Source organism: Macaca mulatta, chromosome 1 (assembly GCF_049350105.2).
Source record: "Macaca mulatta isolate MMU2019108-1 chromosome 1, T2T-MMU8v2.0, whole genome shotgun sequence".
Lineage (NCBI taxonomy): Eukaryota > Metazoa > Chordata > Mammalia > Primates > Cercopithecidae > Macaca > Macaca mulatta.
Window position 1 is genome coordinate 112,755,825 of NC_133406.1, and position 13,399 is coordinate 112,769,223.

The window sequence follows — 13,399 nt, forward strand, 5'->3', positions numbered from 1 at the left end:
AAACAATTTGCCACGCTTCACCTTCCTATTACACTTCTCTTGTTTTTTTCTCAGAGGGCTAAATTTTAACTTCTTAGAGGAAGTGAAGTCTAGAGAAGACCTTTCATTTAGAAAAGGTAGGATGGGTTTCCTGCCACCTCTCCTAGGGTTGTTCTTGTCCACTGTATTTCTACCATTACAACTCCACCTCTTCTGTCTATCTCTTTTCCACTTCTGTCCAGAGCCAGGCACCTACCTGGGTTTTGGAGTACACAGAACCCGAGATATCTGGCACGCCCGTGTTACTGGAGGTGACTGAAACACCTGGGGGAGGAGGAAACAGACAGGAGGATTAGCTCAGCTAGCTACCTGGCCCTTATTCCTGAGGTGGTATCTGTAGCCTTTCTAGCTATACCAATGCAAGGGAATTTTGGTTGATTTTCCAGCTTCACGTCAGTCCTGAGAGTTAAGAGTTTATGAAACAAAAGCTCCCTAAGGGTTCTTTGGACCTTTCCAGGTGTGTGTTGAGTATACATGAGAGAGTGAGGTTGTTTTTTTGGTGGGCAAGGGAATATGACCAAACCTCACTAGCATATACTGTTTCAAAACACTTCTGTGCCAAAGTCTAGCAGGAATATAATAAACTTTTAATTTTAATGTCCATTTCAAATCAATCCACCCAAACTCCACTCAGTTTTATTCCTGGAGACTCGGGCAGTCTGGCCCTCTCTCTTCCTGAAGTGACATTTCTGGGCTCAAAATCTATGCCTCCACTGCATAAGTACGAGAGGAGCAGTTCACTTTAATCCCCAAGGGCACTCTCATTCTCATAGCCTCAGCTCAGTCAGTCCAGCTTCTTTAGTCTTGGAGCATCTAGGCTAAATCTTTAAACTTAATATGTAAAGGCCTGCCATCAAGATCAATTTCCATGTACACAATTTAAGCCTAAGTGTAGTGGGGTGGTGAGGGATAGGTAGACAGGAGTTGGCCATCTCCTATAGCCTAGGTGGAACACAAAAACCACGTCATTTTCAGTATACAACTTCAGCTTCTCCGTAAGATAAAGTTCTAACCCATACCCCAACTCTCATATTTCCTGTTGAAAACTCCCTACTAACCACAACAACCTTAAAGAAACCAGAGTAGTACAACATGTCATTTTAATTTGTACTCCTCAAATACTCATACTACACTCTATCACCTGGGGTATAAGGCAATGGGTCAAGGAGAGAGGAAAAGCCATGAAATAAATAATCTAACATCTTTTAAACTTTCCATTTTTAATCAAAGATTTGAAGAAAAGTAAGTAATTTAGGAATATAAAGCATGATTTTAAAAAGATATATTAGTTTTTATAAAAATAAAACGAAGCTTCAGAAAAACTTTGCCTTTCTGTCTATGCCCTTGGATCCTTCCCATCAGAGGTACACATTTCCTTCTCCTCTGCTGTCAGGAACACTGATGGAAAAGTGTTTTAGAAGCACTGTACTAGAGTGGCCAAATCACAAATAAGGAATCCTCCATTCACCCACAATTCAAACTCTAGAACCCAAATCCTCCCAATGCCTCATACAAAGGCAGCCTTCCAAAGTTAAGCCCATCTTGAACAGTCACTTTTGAAGTGGTATCTTAATCTGGAAAAACTTCCCAACATCTTAAGTCCAGATAATTCCTGGGAGGGGCAAACACTAACTAGGAAAAATAACAGAACTACAGAAAACCAAGCAAGAGAAAATACTTCCTTATCTCCAAAGCATCAACTGTCTAAAGACACTGAAGTAAAAGAAGGGAACGATATCTTAAGGGGCTAATGGGTATTTTTTCCGTTCCCTTTTCAAACCTGAGGTGCCCATCTAGCAAATCACTGGGTAACAGTCATAACTTTTAAGAACAGAAGGTTCAGTTATGGAAAAGGCTTAAGCTAATAGTTTGTGTGGAAGAGTTGAGAGTAAATGTGGAATAAACAGGATATAAGTAGAACATTTTAAAGTCAAACCAAAAGAGACAATTTACTGCAAAGGCAAAAAAAAAAAAAAATAGCATATTTGGTCACTCTCTGCAGTGAGGCTAGGCTGCCTATATCTAGGAATGGCAGAAATGACTAACTGGATGCTCAAGCTGGGTGGTAGGGAGGAATTCAGCTCCAGTGTGCCCCTACCTGATCTCATTCTTTCCAGAGTTTAGGCTAAAAATAACTTCTAGTCCAGAGGCCTTATCTTGGATATGAGGTTGAAGGGACTGGGAATGCAGGAACCATAATACTCTGTAGTAGCCATAATAATCTCAATGATAGTATTAGAGACCTAGAAAATAATGGGTACTGATTTCACTACCCCTTACCAGTTATTAGAAAGATCTTCAGACTACAGAGTTCTCTTGCTTTCCTTCCAACATCAACACCCCCTACTTATCCCCAAACAGTGACAATACCAGTATCACGTGGGCAGCAGGGCAGAGAAACATGAATCTCTCTCTCCCACCATGGCAGCCCCTGGGAAAGGTGGTCACACTCCACAGAACAAAATTACTCCAAAGGGCTGGGAACAAATACAAGGAAAGCTGAATACTTTGGTTTCTAATTAACCCAGGGTGGTGATCTCACTGTCCACATTAACTGTATAAACAAAGGGCTAATGTTGTATGCTAGCTGGACTGGGAGGGAATTAGAATTTCCACAGTCAAGGAGATGTCTGACCAAACCGCTCCCACACATCCTTAGCTTATACCCGCAAATGCAAAACTGATAATCCAAGATTTCTGAAAAGCCATCAAGGGACTAAGAACAATGTTCCAGGATAGCATAGTCTCCACAGAGCCTGAGTCATCAACTAGCTGATCACTAATGACTTTATCAGATCTTAGCCACTTGGCCTTTAGGAACCAGATAGATGTGGGAATTAAGCCTTGGAAGATACTTCTCTAACAGCTCTGAACACTATCTCTTTTGCCTTTCACCATGACATGACACTCCAAACTTTTTTGTCCTTTCCCCCACTGCTTATGTAAGAGGCAAAGGAAAGATCTAAATGGAAAAATGAAGCAACATAAACATGGAGAATTGGGGATTTCTACAAAGTTTCCTTTACCAACCAATCAACAGGCAGGAAACTGAGGCTATTTCCCCTCCCCCCACCTTCATGAAACCACCATACTGAAAAATTAATAGTTCTTTGGCTATGCTGGGGTTTGATTAAAAAGGCCACCCTCCACCCTTCATTCATAGCACAGCATTGGTTCCTAGTGTCCAGAAAGACATGCACGGAAAGAACGCCAGAGTTAGCTAAAGAAATACCACAGTTTATTGAAGACTACAAATATTTTTGTTACAAGTTGAAACTACATGCCTTCCAGAAATCAAAAGCAACAGCGGGTGTGTGCATTGATGCTTCGAAGGTGCTGCACCGCTTGAACTTGAAATGGGTAAGACAGGGTCAGACACATGGGGGAGAGGGAAATGGGGGAGGGGCAAGTTCAAAAGCCCAGAAGGTATCCACCAACTCATTTCCCCAAGCCACGCAGGCCATGGCCTCAGCTCAGCAGGCTCTCCTCAGTGGTCTGGTTTCTGAAACAAGACTTCAGTGCAAATTTATACACACACACAAAACATAGCCCCCAGCCTTGGGCCAAATTAGCTCTCAGCCGTCCAGAAATGCTTGTAAGGGGGTGGATATTTTCTTCCTAAAAGGAATCAAATACATAAAAATAAATGAATGGAATGACAAAAGCCCTTTGTGGGGTTGGGAACTAGGGGTTCTCAAGGGCTGATATAATACGTTTCTGAATTCTGAAGGGAGGCAAGAAGCTGGGATTTCTAGAATCAGGTATGCCAATTCTCTTATATTATCAATCACCTACCTCTTAAAATTTGTGAACCTGGTCCAACTAAGACTTCAACCTAATGTCCTCAGAACGGGGCCACCACTCCAAGTCAAAAAGCTTATAATCCTCCCCACCAAGATTCAGGGTGGACCTTGCTCAATAAGAGGGGTGGCCACAAGAAGTCTATGTATTAAATCTCAATGGAGCTTCTCAGGATTTAACTGATGACCCACTCTAACTCATAAAGCACAGTTCAAAGCTCCACCTGGCTATCAGTTCCTAGTCCTTACTGCCTTCTGTGCTGTTCCCAATTATTGAAAACTGTGGGCAACTGACCCACCCAGAGCCCACATAAGGGTGAAGAACACATGCTGCTCTATCCAAATCACCATGAAACTGTAACTGAGCTGACAGCTTTGAAGGACAACCCCCATCCCCAATCCTAAGCAATCACAGAAACCTGCTCCTCCCCTATTCATCTACAAGTCGCTGAAAAAGTACAATTATATTATTCAAAGATTTCTTCTCGCTCCCTGTCCTCCAAAAGTAGAGCACAGATGTCAGGTATGGAAGCAAGGGAGAGGCTGAGTATCTTTTAGGTAAGTACCCATCCAGAGGATTCCTACAATTCCCTCCTGCCATCACATATGTAAACGGACTTTGCAAAGAGACCAGCCATACAAATGAAGGAACCTAAAGGCCCAACTCTCCCAGTACAGTTCCCACTTTATTGAGTAATAGTCACGCCTACTCCTTTTCCTCCATGGTTTAGGTCTTCTAGCTAGGGAATAAAAAAGGACACATAAAAGTAGTGCTACAAAGTGATTTAAGCCAAACTTATCGTAGTCTGCTAGCTATGAACCCACTTAATGCTACTACTCAGTGAATATACCCCCTTTTGTATTATCAGTGCCATACATATTATCAACACTTGCCTCCACTTACATTTCAGCAAAATCTTGGGGCTCCTTGCCCTACTTCCACCCACACTTTTGGCCAACCAACATATTCTAAAAGCCAACACATACTCTTGGGCATTCCTGTCACAAAGAGTGGACACATGTCCTAGTATCAAGCTCCTCTGCTGGTGCTGCTCCCACAGATACCCAAGTCAGCCAAGTATTAACAATCATACCTGGGGCAGCGGTACACCCTCACCAACCCCATTTTCTTAAGCACCAAGTCTTCCTCCCTGAAATTTATCTAATAACACCCCACAGATACCACCGAGCCAGGGACAAGGTCAGCTTACCAGTGTTGTATCCATGAGACCCATATCCACTCGGCTGTTGGAAAGGGGTGGCCGATGCATTCACACTGACATTCACACCATGCTGCTTGGAAGAGGTAGGAGCCACCTAAAGAGCAAAAAGGCCAGACTTGCAGTGACGTGGCAGCAGAATACCATCTGTCCCACTTGTCCTGCTCCAGGTACTGGACATTCAGATGGCTACCTATCCTGATGCAGGTTGACCACAGCTTGCTTAGTGAAATTAGCTCCTTACTAACCGTTCTAGAATCTACTAATGAAGTCAAGAATTGATAGTTTGGAGGAAGAAAAAGGGACAATGGCAGCAGGGAATGAATGAATCTGAGTGAAGCAAAGCTGTATGGTATCATATTCTCCCTTTGGCAAATTCTAAGACTAGGCAATCCCTATCCTAATTCCACCAATTCCAGCCCCATTCCCCCATCACCCTGCACCAGGCCAAAAACAGGCCAGAGGTGGAAACTGTTCCTCCTCATCCATTATTGAAGTCATTGATCCTTAAAAGCAGCTAGAATAGTGTCCAGGGCTAGGATCCTTCACCACAAGGAGTGACCAAAGCCAGGTACTCACAGGGAACACAGCAGGCCCATACTGGAAGGTGCTGGGGAGGCCCGGGACCCCTGTATAGTATGGCAGGCTGGTGTAACTGTAGCCAGGAGGCAGCGCCGGGTTCAGGAATGTCTGCTGCGTGGTATGGTGAGTCTGCGTCTGGTTCTGTTGGGGTTGGGCCAAGGTTGTGGCCGGGGCTGGGGAGGAGGCATCCCCACGGCCGAACTTTGTGAGGTCACCTGTGACAGGAGAGGCTAAATGTACCTGCCTCTTTCACCCCAATACCAATGCAGAATTACCTCTTCTGGTTTCACATGATTCCAGGAGATCCTGTTCAAAGACTATTAAAGTTCAATTCCTTGAATTACATTTCTGAGTGGCTCCAATTAGTGTTGCTCAGCATATACTGAGCACAGTTGCTGTAAGCCAAGGACTAGTGTTGAATAACTGTGCAATGCTATGGCAGGGACAGGCTCCTGGAATAAGGCACCTGCACAATTTCTCTGCCCACTTGTGTTCTCTTTCATCTTCCCCCTTCTTCCCTCCCCTCTTCTCCTCCATGAGGAATACCCCATGCTGGACTTGAAAGACAATGATGGATCAGGGAAAATGGTAAGTCAATGAGGACAATGATAGGTCAGGTAAAAGAAGAAGGCCCCAGACCTAGCAAGGCAGTGAGATTGCCACTGTGAGTAGCATAAAGGGGCAGAGATGAGCAGAGAAGACCACATCGACCACTGTACTTCCTGGAAAAAGCTAGCAAATGGCTTGAAACTAAGTCAAGATATCGCTTTTTTGGAGATGGGGTCTTGCTATGTTGCCCAGGCTGGTCTTGAACTCCTGGGCTCAAGCAATTCTCCCACCTTGGCCTCCCAAGTAGCTGAGACTACAGGTGTGTGCTACCATGCCTGGCTAAGATATCATCTAGAAATCACAGGGAGACAACAGAAAGTGGGATGAATAGGAAAAGCCACGACATGCCCAACTTTAGCAGGATTTTGAATCTACCAATCCTGATTTATCACATTCCTTCTTGCTACCAATCAGGTTTCTGCCATCAATCCCAACACTATCTCCCTTTTTATTTATTTAGTCCCATCCCAATCCTACCAGAATAAGGGTTGCTGGCCAGGCTACCATCCCTCCCAGTCAGCGGAGTAGTGGGTGTGGGAAATGGGATGCTGTAGTAATCCTAGAAAAGAGGGAAAAAAAGAGCAGACATTCAATGTCACTCATTCCCCAGCATGAGTATTATTTCCACAGAGGAAAGAACAGAAGAATGTGAGAGTTGTGCAATTTATCCAGTCATTAATTAAGCTGGCTAGAGTTAGCACAAACTCCACATTACTCTTGCATACACTGTCCCCCTTGCCTGACCATGAGCACAGTCAGGCAAGGTCTACGGGTATGCCCACTTGAGAATATGTCAAAGTCCATGAGGACCAATATTTTCAGCACTTTAGATGTCATCCCTATCAGTTTATACCAAGCTTATTCTACTGAGAAAACAGATCATTCTGTAATTTAAAGTGACTGGGACAAACAAAAAGCACCCTGAGTGCTCCAGATTACTTTACTAGGCTATAGATTAGGTTAAATGGCATTTACTAAGATGCCACAACTCTGATTTAAAAAAAGAAGAAAAAAGGCTGGGTGCGGCGGCTCACGCCTGTAAGCTCAGCACTTAGGGAGGCAGAGGCAGGTGGATCACAAGGTCAGGAATTCAAGACCAGCCTGGCAAAGATGGCAAAACCTCATCTCTACTAAAAATACAAACAAAAAATTAGCCAGGGGTGGTGGCGGGCCCCTTTAATACCAGCTACTCGGGAGGCTGAGGCTTTGACCCAGGTGGCAGAGGTTGCAATGAGCCAAGATGACGCCACTGCACTCCAGCTTGAGAGACAGAGTGAGACTCTGTCTTTAAAAAAAAAAAAAAAAAGTTATCTTCTATTGGAAACCCTCCCCAAAATCCCGATATTCTAATATGCCTTAGATCAGAGTGTATGGAGGGCTGGGATGGGAAAGAGCTATGTCTGTGACTGAGGTAATTCTCCCAACACTAATTTTAAGACTACTTTATTTTCCAAAGCTCTATCCCACATACTCACCAATGGAAATCTTGTCTGAAGCATCTGCAAGTCATCATAACCATATACTTGTGGCTGAAAGATACAGATATATAGCAATAACAGGAACTGGTCATGATGTTAGCAAACTAAGGAGCCAAGAGACAAGCTAATTCAACAGAATATTCATCCTCATTCTGGGTTAGAACAGGACACGGATTATTTCCTTCAATTTTATTTAAGGAAAAAGCAGTAAAGTACAAAGAGATTAAATGATTCATGAAAGGTCTTGAAGCTTTCCTTGAGCTAAATACTACTGATTCTAGTAGGCTGGCTTCTTGATACCAATAGAGTAGACACAAAATATACATGAACAACCAGTTTTACTCTCTATTCTACAACTCTCTGTCTCTTATACTCTTCAAAATCTGGCTTAAAAATAATCTCCTCCATAAAGAATATTTTACTTTTCTCCAATTTCAGGGTTTTAAGGTAGTGACTACACATTAAAAATGTGTAACTGTGTTATTTGGATGTGTCAGCAGTATAATATTTATCTAGACTTTGTCCCTGAGGGCAGGAACAGGTATCTTTTTTAAAACTTTTTCATATACCCCTCATCTTAATAGCTACCAAATACTTGAAGGTCAAGAAGACACTAGGGCAAAAAGCTACTACTACTATCAGCCACCCACTTATTCTCAAAGTCCCAGATTGAGTCAGGAAACTTTCCTCTAACCAGGCCAGACCAGCAAACACACTCAAGAGTTACAGATTTAATCAAATCAGAGAAAATAACTCTTAGGGCCAGGAGTAGTGGCTCAGGCCTATATATAACCCCAGTTCTTTGAGAGGCTGAGGCAGGAGGACCACCTGAGCCTGGGATTTTGAGACCAGCCTAGGCAACATACGAAGACCCTGTCTCTAAAAAAAATTTTCCAATTTTTTCCAATTTTTAGCCAGGCATGGGGATGCACACCTGTAGTCTTAGCTACTTGGGGAGTCTGAGGTGAGAGGACTGCTTGAGCCCAGAGTTCAAGACTGCAGTGAGCTAGCTATGATTGTTTCACTGCACTCTAGCCTGGGTAAAAGAGCAAGATCTGTCTCAGAAAATAAAATAATAGTCATAATTATCTTAGACACTAAAAAGGATTCTAGATGAACATTCTGGCCTTTGGCTTCTGAGGCCCAGAAGTTGTGTTTCAAACAGGGCAGATATTCTCATCACACATATACATACATATTGTGCACACACACATGCATACATGTGTGCACCATAAACCAGAGCAGATACACAATAGATGGGTTGGCCTCAGTTTAGTCCATTAGTACTTTTTCCAAAACTGCAAAGATTAAAAACCAGTTTGATTACATGTGGCAATTCCTCATTTATTTTATATTTTAATTACAGTTGACCCTTAACACAGGTTTGAACTGCATGCTGTTTATACGTGAATCTTTTCCAACCAGACACACAGATCAAAAATACAGTCACATTTACAGAATGCAAAACCCATATACATGGATTCCACAGAGCCAACTGCAGGGCTTGAGTATGTGCAAGTTTTGGTATTCACAGGGGTCCATCTGAAGCCAGAGCTATAAAAAGAGCAGCCACAGCATCCTCACCTTTTGAAGAAGATCCTTTAGTCCCACTTACCGGGTAGGCATGTAACAGCCCTGGAGCCATAATATACGGATTAGGCAACAACGGCGGGACCCCAGGAGGGAGGTTGGGAGGAGCTTTTCCTAAAAGAGAAATTACACTTTTATCCTATCACACAATTACTTACCTCTTCCATCCCAGAGGAATGCCATCTGCTTATGCAAGACTACCTGAAGTCGTAGCAACTGAGCTTCGAGTCGAGGCTGTGACAGTGGAGTTGCTGCCTAGGCTGAGGCCCAGGCTACTGCCACTATTGAGACTGGAGGAGACACTGACCACTGGGGGAGGTGCAGAGACTGTGCTGGATGTGGTGGAAAAAGTGCTGGAGGAAGAATGGAGATTCGCCTCACTCTCCACACTTGTGTGCTTCAAAAGGGGGAGCAGTGGAAGAGAGAAGAAGAAAAGAGATCAGCGTCACAGGTCAGGAAAAATAAGATAAGACAATCCCTCCTGCTGAATATATTATTATGTCAACTTCCTAATTAAAGAGACCAAGTAGGCAAGGTACCAAAGTACACTCTGCTAAAGTAGTTAGAAATAATCTCCAGCTACATATTCCTCAAGACTCATCTGGCATTCGAATGGTAACACACTCACTGCACATCATCATCCTGTTCAGAAAGACAGTAACGCAAATGGAGACAGATTCCTCAGAGACTAACATTGGTTCATAAAGAAACAGAGAGAGTTGAGATGTAAAAAATACATCACAGCTTTCTCTCCCCAACTTTTCTTTACTAGTTGAGACCAGTTTGTGGACTAGGAGAAAGCAAAAATTCTGATTTTACTTTTTTTTTGAGACAGGGTCCCATCTGTTGCCCAGGCTGGGGTGCAGTGGTGCAATACTGGCTCACTGCAACCTTGGCTTCCTGAGCTCAAACAATCCTCCCACTTCAGCCACCTGAGTAGCTAGGACTCTATGAGTGTACCACCAGGCTTGGCCAACCTTCAAAAAATTTGTGCGGGGATGAGGTCTCACTGTATTTCTCAGGTTGGTCTCAAACTCCTGGGCTCAAGCAATCCTCCTGCCTTGGCCTCCCAAAGTGTTGGGATTACAGAGGTGAGCCACTGCACCTGGCCACAATTCTGACTTTAAACCTGAAACTCTGTATTTGAACAGAGACTCCTAAAGGAGCCTTAGCCCTCATATCTCCCAGGCTTCTGGCAAATCTGACACTTTTGTCCAAAATGGGTCCTTCCCTTTACAGGCTCAGCTTAATTCTATTAATAGTTGTTACAAATCGAAACAACAAAATTGACTCTTGGACCAAAAGCTCTCAACTGGCATCTACCTTCACAAAAATGTCCAGCCTTGCACTGATTTCTTTTCAGAACTCATGTTTGGCATACCCAAGACCAAGAAAAGAGAACAGCCCTACCAGTTAGAAAGGTATGTTCTTCCAGAATTTATTAAAGTATACAAAGCCCAACTATATATTCAGTAGGCGGAAAAAGTCAGAAAGTCACTTTCAGGGCTTTTAGCAATGGCCCAGAGCTCAATGTTTAGGGATTGTTCTGCCTCTCTTGGGTTCCTAACATCCCTTTACTCGTTTTCCTGCAACTTCAAATCAATTATTTTGCCGACTCATGAAGAAATTTTCAATAATTCTCTCTTGGGACAATCTTAGGGTTGGATAGTTCTAAGTGTAAGAAAACCACACATCCCTCTCTGCATCACACTTACCAAAAGAGTGGATGTCGAAGTGCGCCCAGAAGATGTTGATGATGAAAGGGTATTCTGCTGCGTTGATAACGTGCTGTCAGAATAAAAGAGGTTGCCATCAGCCATAGTGCTATAGTTACCTGACCTAGAGCTTCAGTCAAGAACATAACAAGGAAATAAGAGATAATATGAGACACCAAGGAGGTCTGAGATCATATATATGTTAAGCACAATGCCCAGCCAGGGCTAGTCAGCAGTTAAAGCAAAAGTGGATGTTGAAAAGGGGAAAATTAAAACAAGCCTCCTCTGTCTTCACTTCCCACAGTTCTCAGGTCACCCACTTACCACAAAAGCAGGGCTAATGTGGTCTCTGCCAGGTCAAGGGAATAAGAACCAGAGAGCTCTGTTACTGCTATTCACCAACCCCAACCTCCATCCTCACCCCAAATCACCTGCTGTGTTGTGTGGTGGTAGTATTTGGAATCTCCTCACTGTGGCTCAAGCCACCCAAGGAGGACGAATGCTGATTGGTTGTCGTCAGTAAGGAAGCTGCAGATACCGTTTCATTGAGAGGGGGGATGCTAGAAGTGGAAGGTGAATCAGATTTCACTGCAGAGCCTGTAGCACCTAGAAACATAGAAAGAAGGAAGTCCACTTATCAGAAAAAAGGGAATGTCTATAAGCGGTGACTACAGTCCCAGGCTGCTCCAAAGACAAGAGGATGAGTTATTTAACAGTGGACTGTATTACGTAGAATCTTTTTTCTTTAATGCTGAGAATTACACAGCATAGGTCTCATTTGTCCAATGAAGGGAACTAATGGATTATCACCATTTTAAGATAGAAAACCAGAAACGTAAGAGGGGAAAAGCCTGAAGAACACTCACCTTCAACAGATTGTGTGGTCTGTAACTGCGTGGCCTGCACAGAACTGAAGCCATTCTGGTAAAAAAAAAAACAGAAGAGCAAGAAACAGACAAACTCATGTGAATGAGGCAAGTTAGCACTGATTCAGCTTTATTTTGGTCAACAAATCTTTAGAAGAAATTCTGTAAATTAACCAAAAGGATTAATATTAATACAATGCAGACTATCCAAAAAACCAAAATACTAACAAAAATTAAACAACAGAACTGAGATATACCAACACTGTGTGACCAAAAGCAAAAGAAGGAAACCCTACAAATTGCTGAAGACACCCCAAACCTAAAACAGATAGAGGAAAGGCCCAAAGTCCACATTCAGTGATTTTTGGGGAAGGATGAGTACAACAGTTCAGTCATACCACCTATTCCACTGGCAGCATCTGACAGTCACTCAACGTCACCTCTGGCATATGCTGTCTCCCTCACCATGCCAGGACATAGCAAGGTGAGGTCTACTGACATGCACCCAGAAATGTGGCAATCACATCTTCCCAGAAGACAGGACAGGCACTTGAGACTGATTCTACTAGTGACAATGAATTTTTTGTACAAGAGAATGGTTTCCTGACTCATCAGTCTCCAGGTTTGCTGATAAGAACTTTTAATTCACTAATCACAGATGTGTGCCTTTTTCATATTCTCAATCACTACTTCCAAAGTTTCTTTGCCCCATTTGCTGAAAAGTAAAACACTAATATTTAAGGAATTTTTGCCCACTATTCTCCTAACCAATTCCCAGGGGTTCATGAAGCCACTACCTTTGCCTGAGTCAGGTCCTTTTGGGGTGATGAAGAGATGGAGCTGGGGTACCGCCGAGTCTGTGTGGATCTCTGTTCATAAAGAGGGCCCTGAGCATTATTTTGGGAGGTATAGGTTGTCGACTGAATTGGGCCGCTCTGATAACCAGACTCCTGACTCTGGTTAGATGAAATTGTAGAGGAAGATTCACTGTAAATAATGAAGAAAAAAATCTCAGACAAACAAAATAGATCAGACCTACTGATACTAAGGAAATTGTGGAGATCTACTACTGGAATAACTTGATTTGAATCAAGAAATTTTTCAGCAACAAGTAAAAGAATCTATCAAAATTTTCTCCTGAAGGCCGGGCGCGGTGGCTCAAGCCTGTAATCCCAGCACTTTGGGAGGCCGAGACGGGCGGATCACGAGGTCAGGAGATCGAGACCATCCTGGCTAACACAGTGAAACCCCGTCTCTACTAAAAATACAAAAACTTAGCCGGGCGAGGTGGCAGGCGCCTGTAGTCCCAGCTACTCGGGAGGCTGAGGCAGGAGAATGGCGTGAACCCGGGAGGCGGAGCTTGCAGTGAGCTGAGATCCGGCCACTGCACTCCAGCCTGGGTGACAGAGCGAGACTCCGTCTCAAAAAAAAAAAAAATTTTCTCCTGATAACACTAGGAATCCCTACCTTCTATAGTGCCAGAGATCTAAATTAAGAATT

At 43.3% G+C, this 13,399-nt stretch overlaps 1 protein-coding gene and 1 non-coding gene across 51 annotated transcripts in view; both read right to left on the minus strand.

Moving 5' to 3' along the window:
- Positions 1 to 13,399, minus strand: part of UBAP2L (ubiquitin associated protein 2 like) — a 58,278-nt gene that overhangs the window by 4,709 nt on the left and 40,170 nt on the right. For 44 of the 50 annotated variants that reach the window (XM_077945775.1, XM_015110638.3, XM_077945820.1 and 41 more), the window contains exons 15-25: positions 12,697 to 12,886; positions 11,900 to 11,954; positions 11,465 to 11,639; positions 11,034 to 11,106; positions 9,520 to 9,715; positions 9,344 to 9,432; positions 7,726 to 7,779; positions 6,728 to 6,809; positions 5,639 to 5,856; positions 5,051 to 5,156; positions 236 to 303 (exon numbers count right to left, since the gene is read on the minus strand). In XM_077945775.1, coding sequence (XP_077801901.1) covers positions 236 to 303; positions 5,051 to 5,156; positions 5,639 to 5,856; positions 6,728 to 6,809; positions 7,726 to 7,779; positions 9,344 to 9,432; positions 9,520 to 9,715; positions 11,034 to 11,106; positions 11,465 to 11,639; positions 11,900 to 11,954; positions 12,697 to 12,886 — 1,306 coding nt within the window. Of the gene's footprint in view, positions 1 to 235; positions 304 to 3,255; positions 3,658 to 5,050; positions 5,157 to 5,638; positions 5,857 to 6,727; positions 6,810 to 7,725; positions 7,780 to 9,343; positions 9,433 to 9,519; positions 9,716 to 11,033; positions 11,107 to 11,464; positions 11,640 to 11,899; positions 11,955 to 12,696; positions 12,887 to 13,399 lie in introns of those variants that run through there. The other 6 variants (XM_015110649.3, XM_015110640.3, XM_028828685.2 and 3 more) reach the window with 1 other exon arrangement.
- Positions 6,895 to 7,030, minus strand: LOC114675104 (small nucleolar RNA SNORA58). The gene has a single exon (XR_003726202.2). It is a non-coding gene; the product is annotated as a small nucleolar RNA SNORA58 (small nucleolar RNA).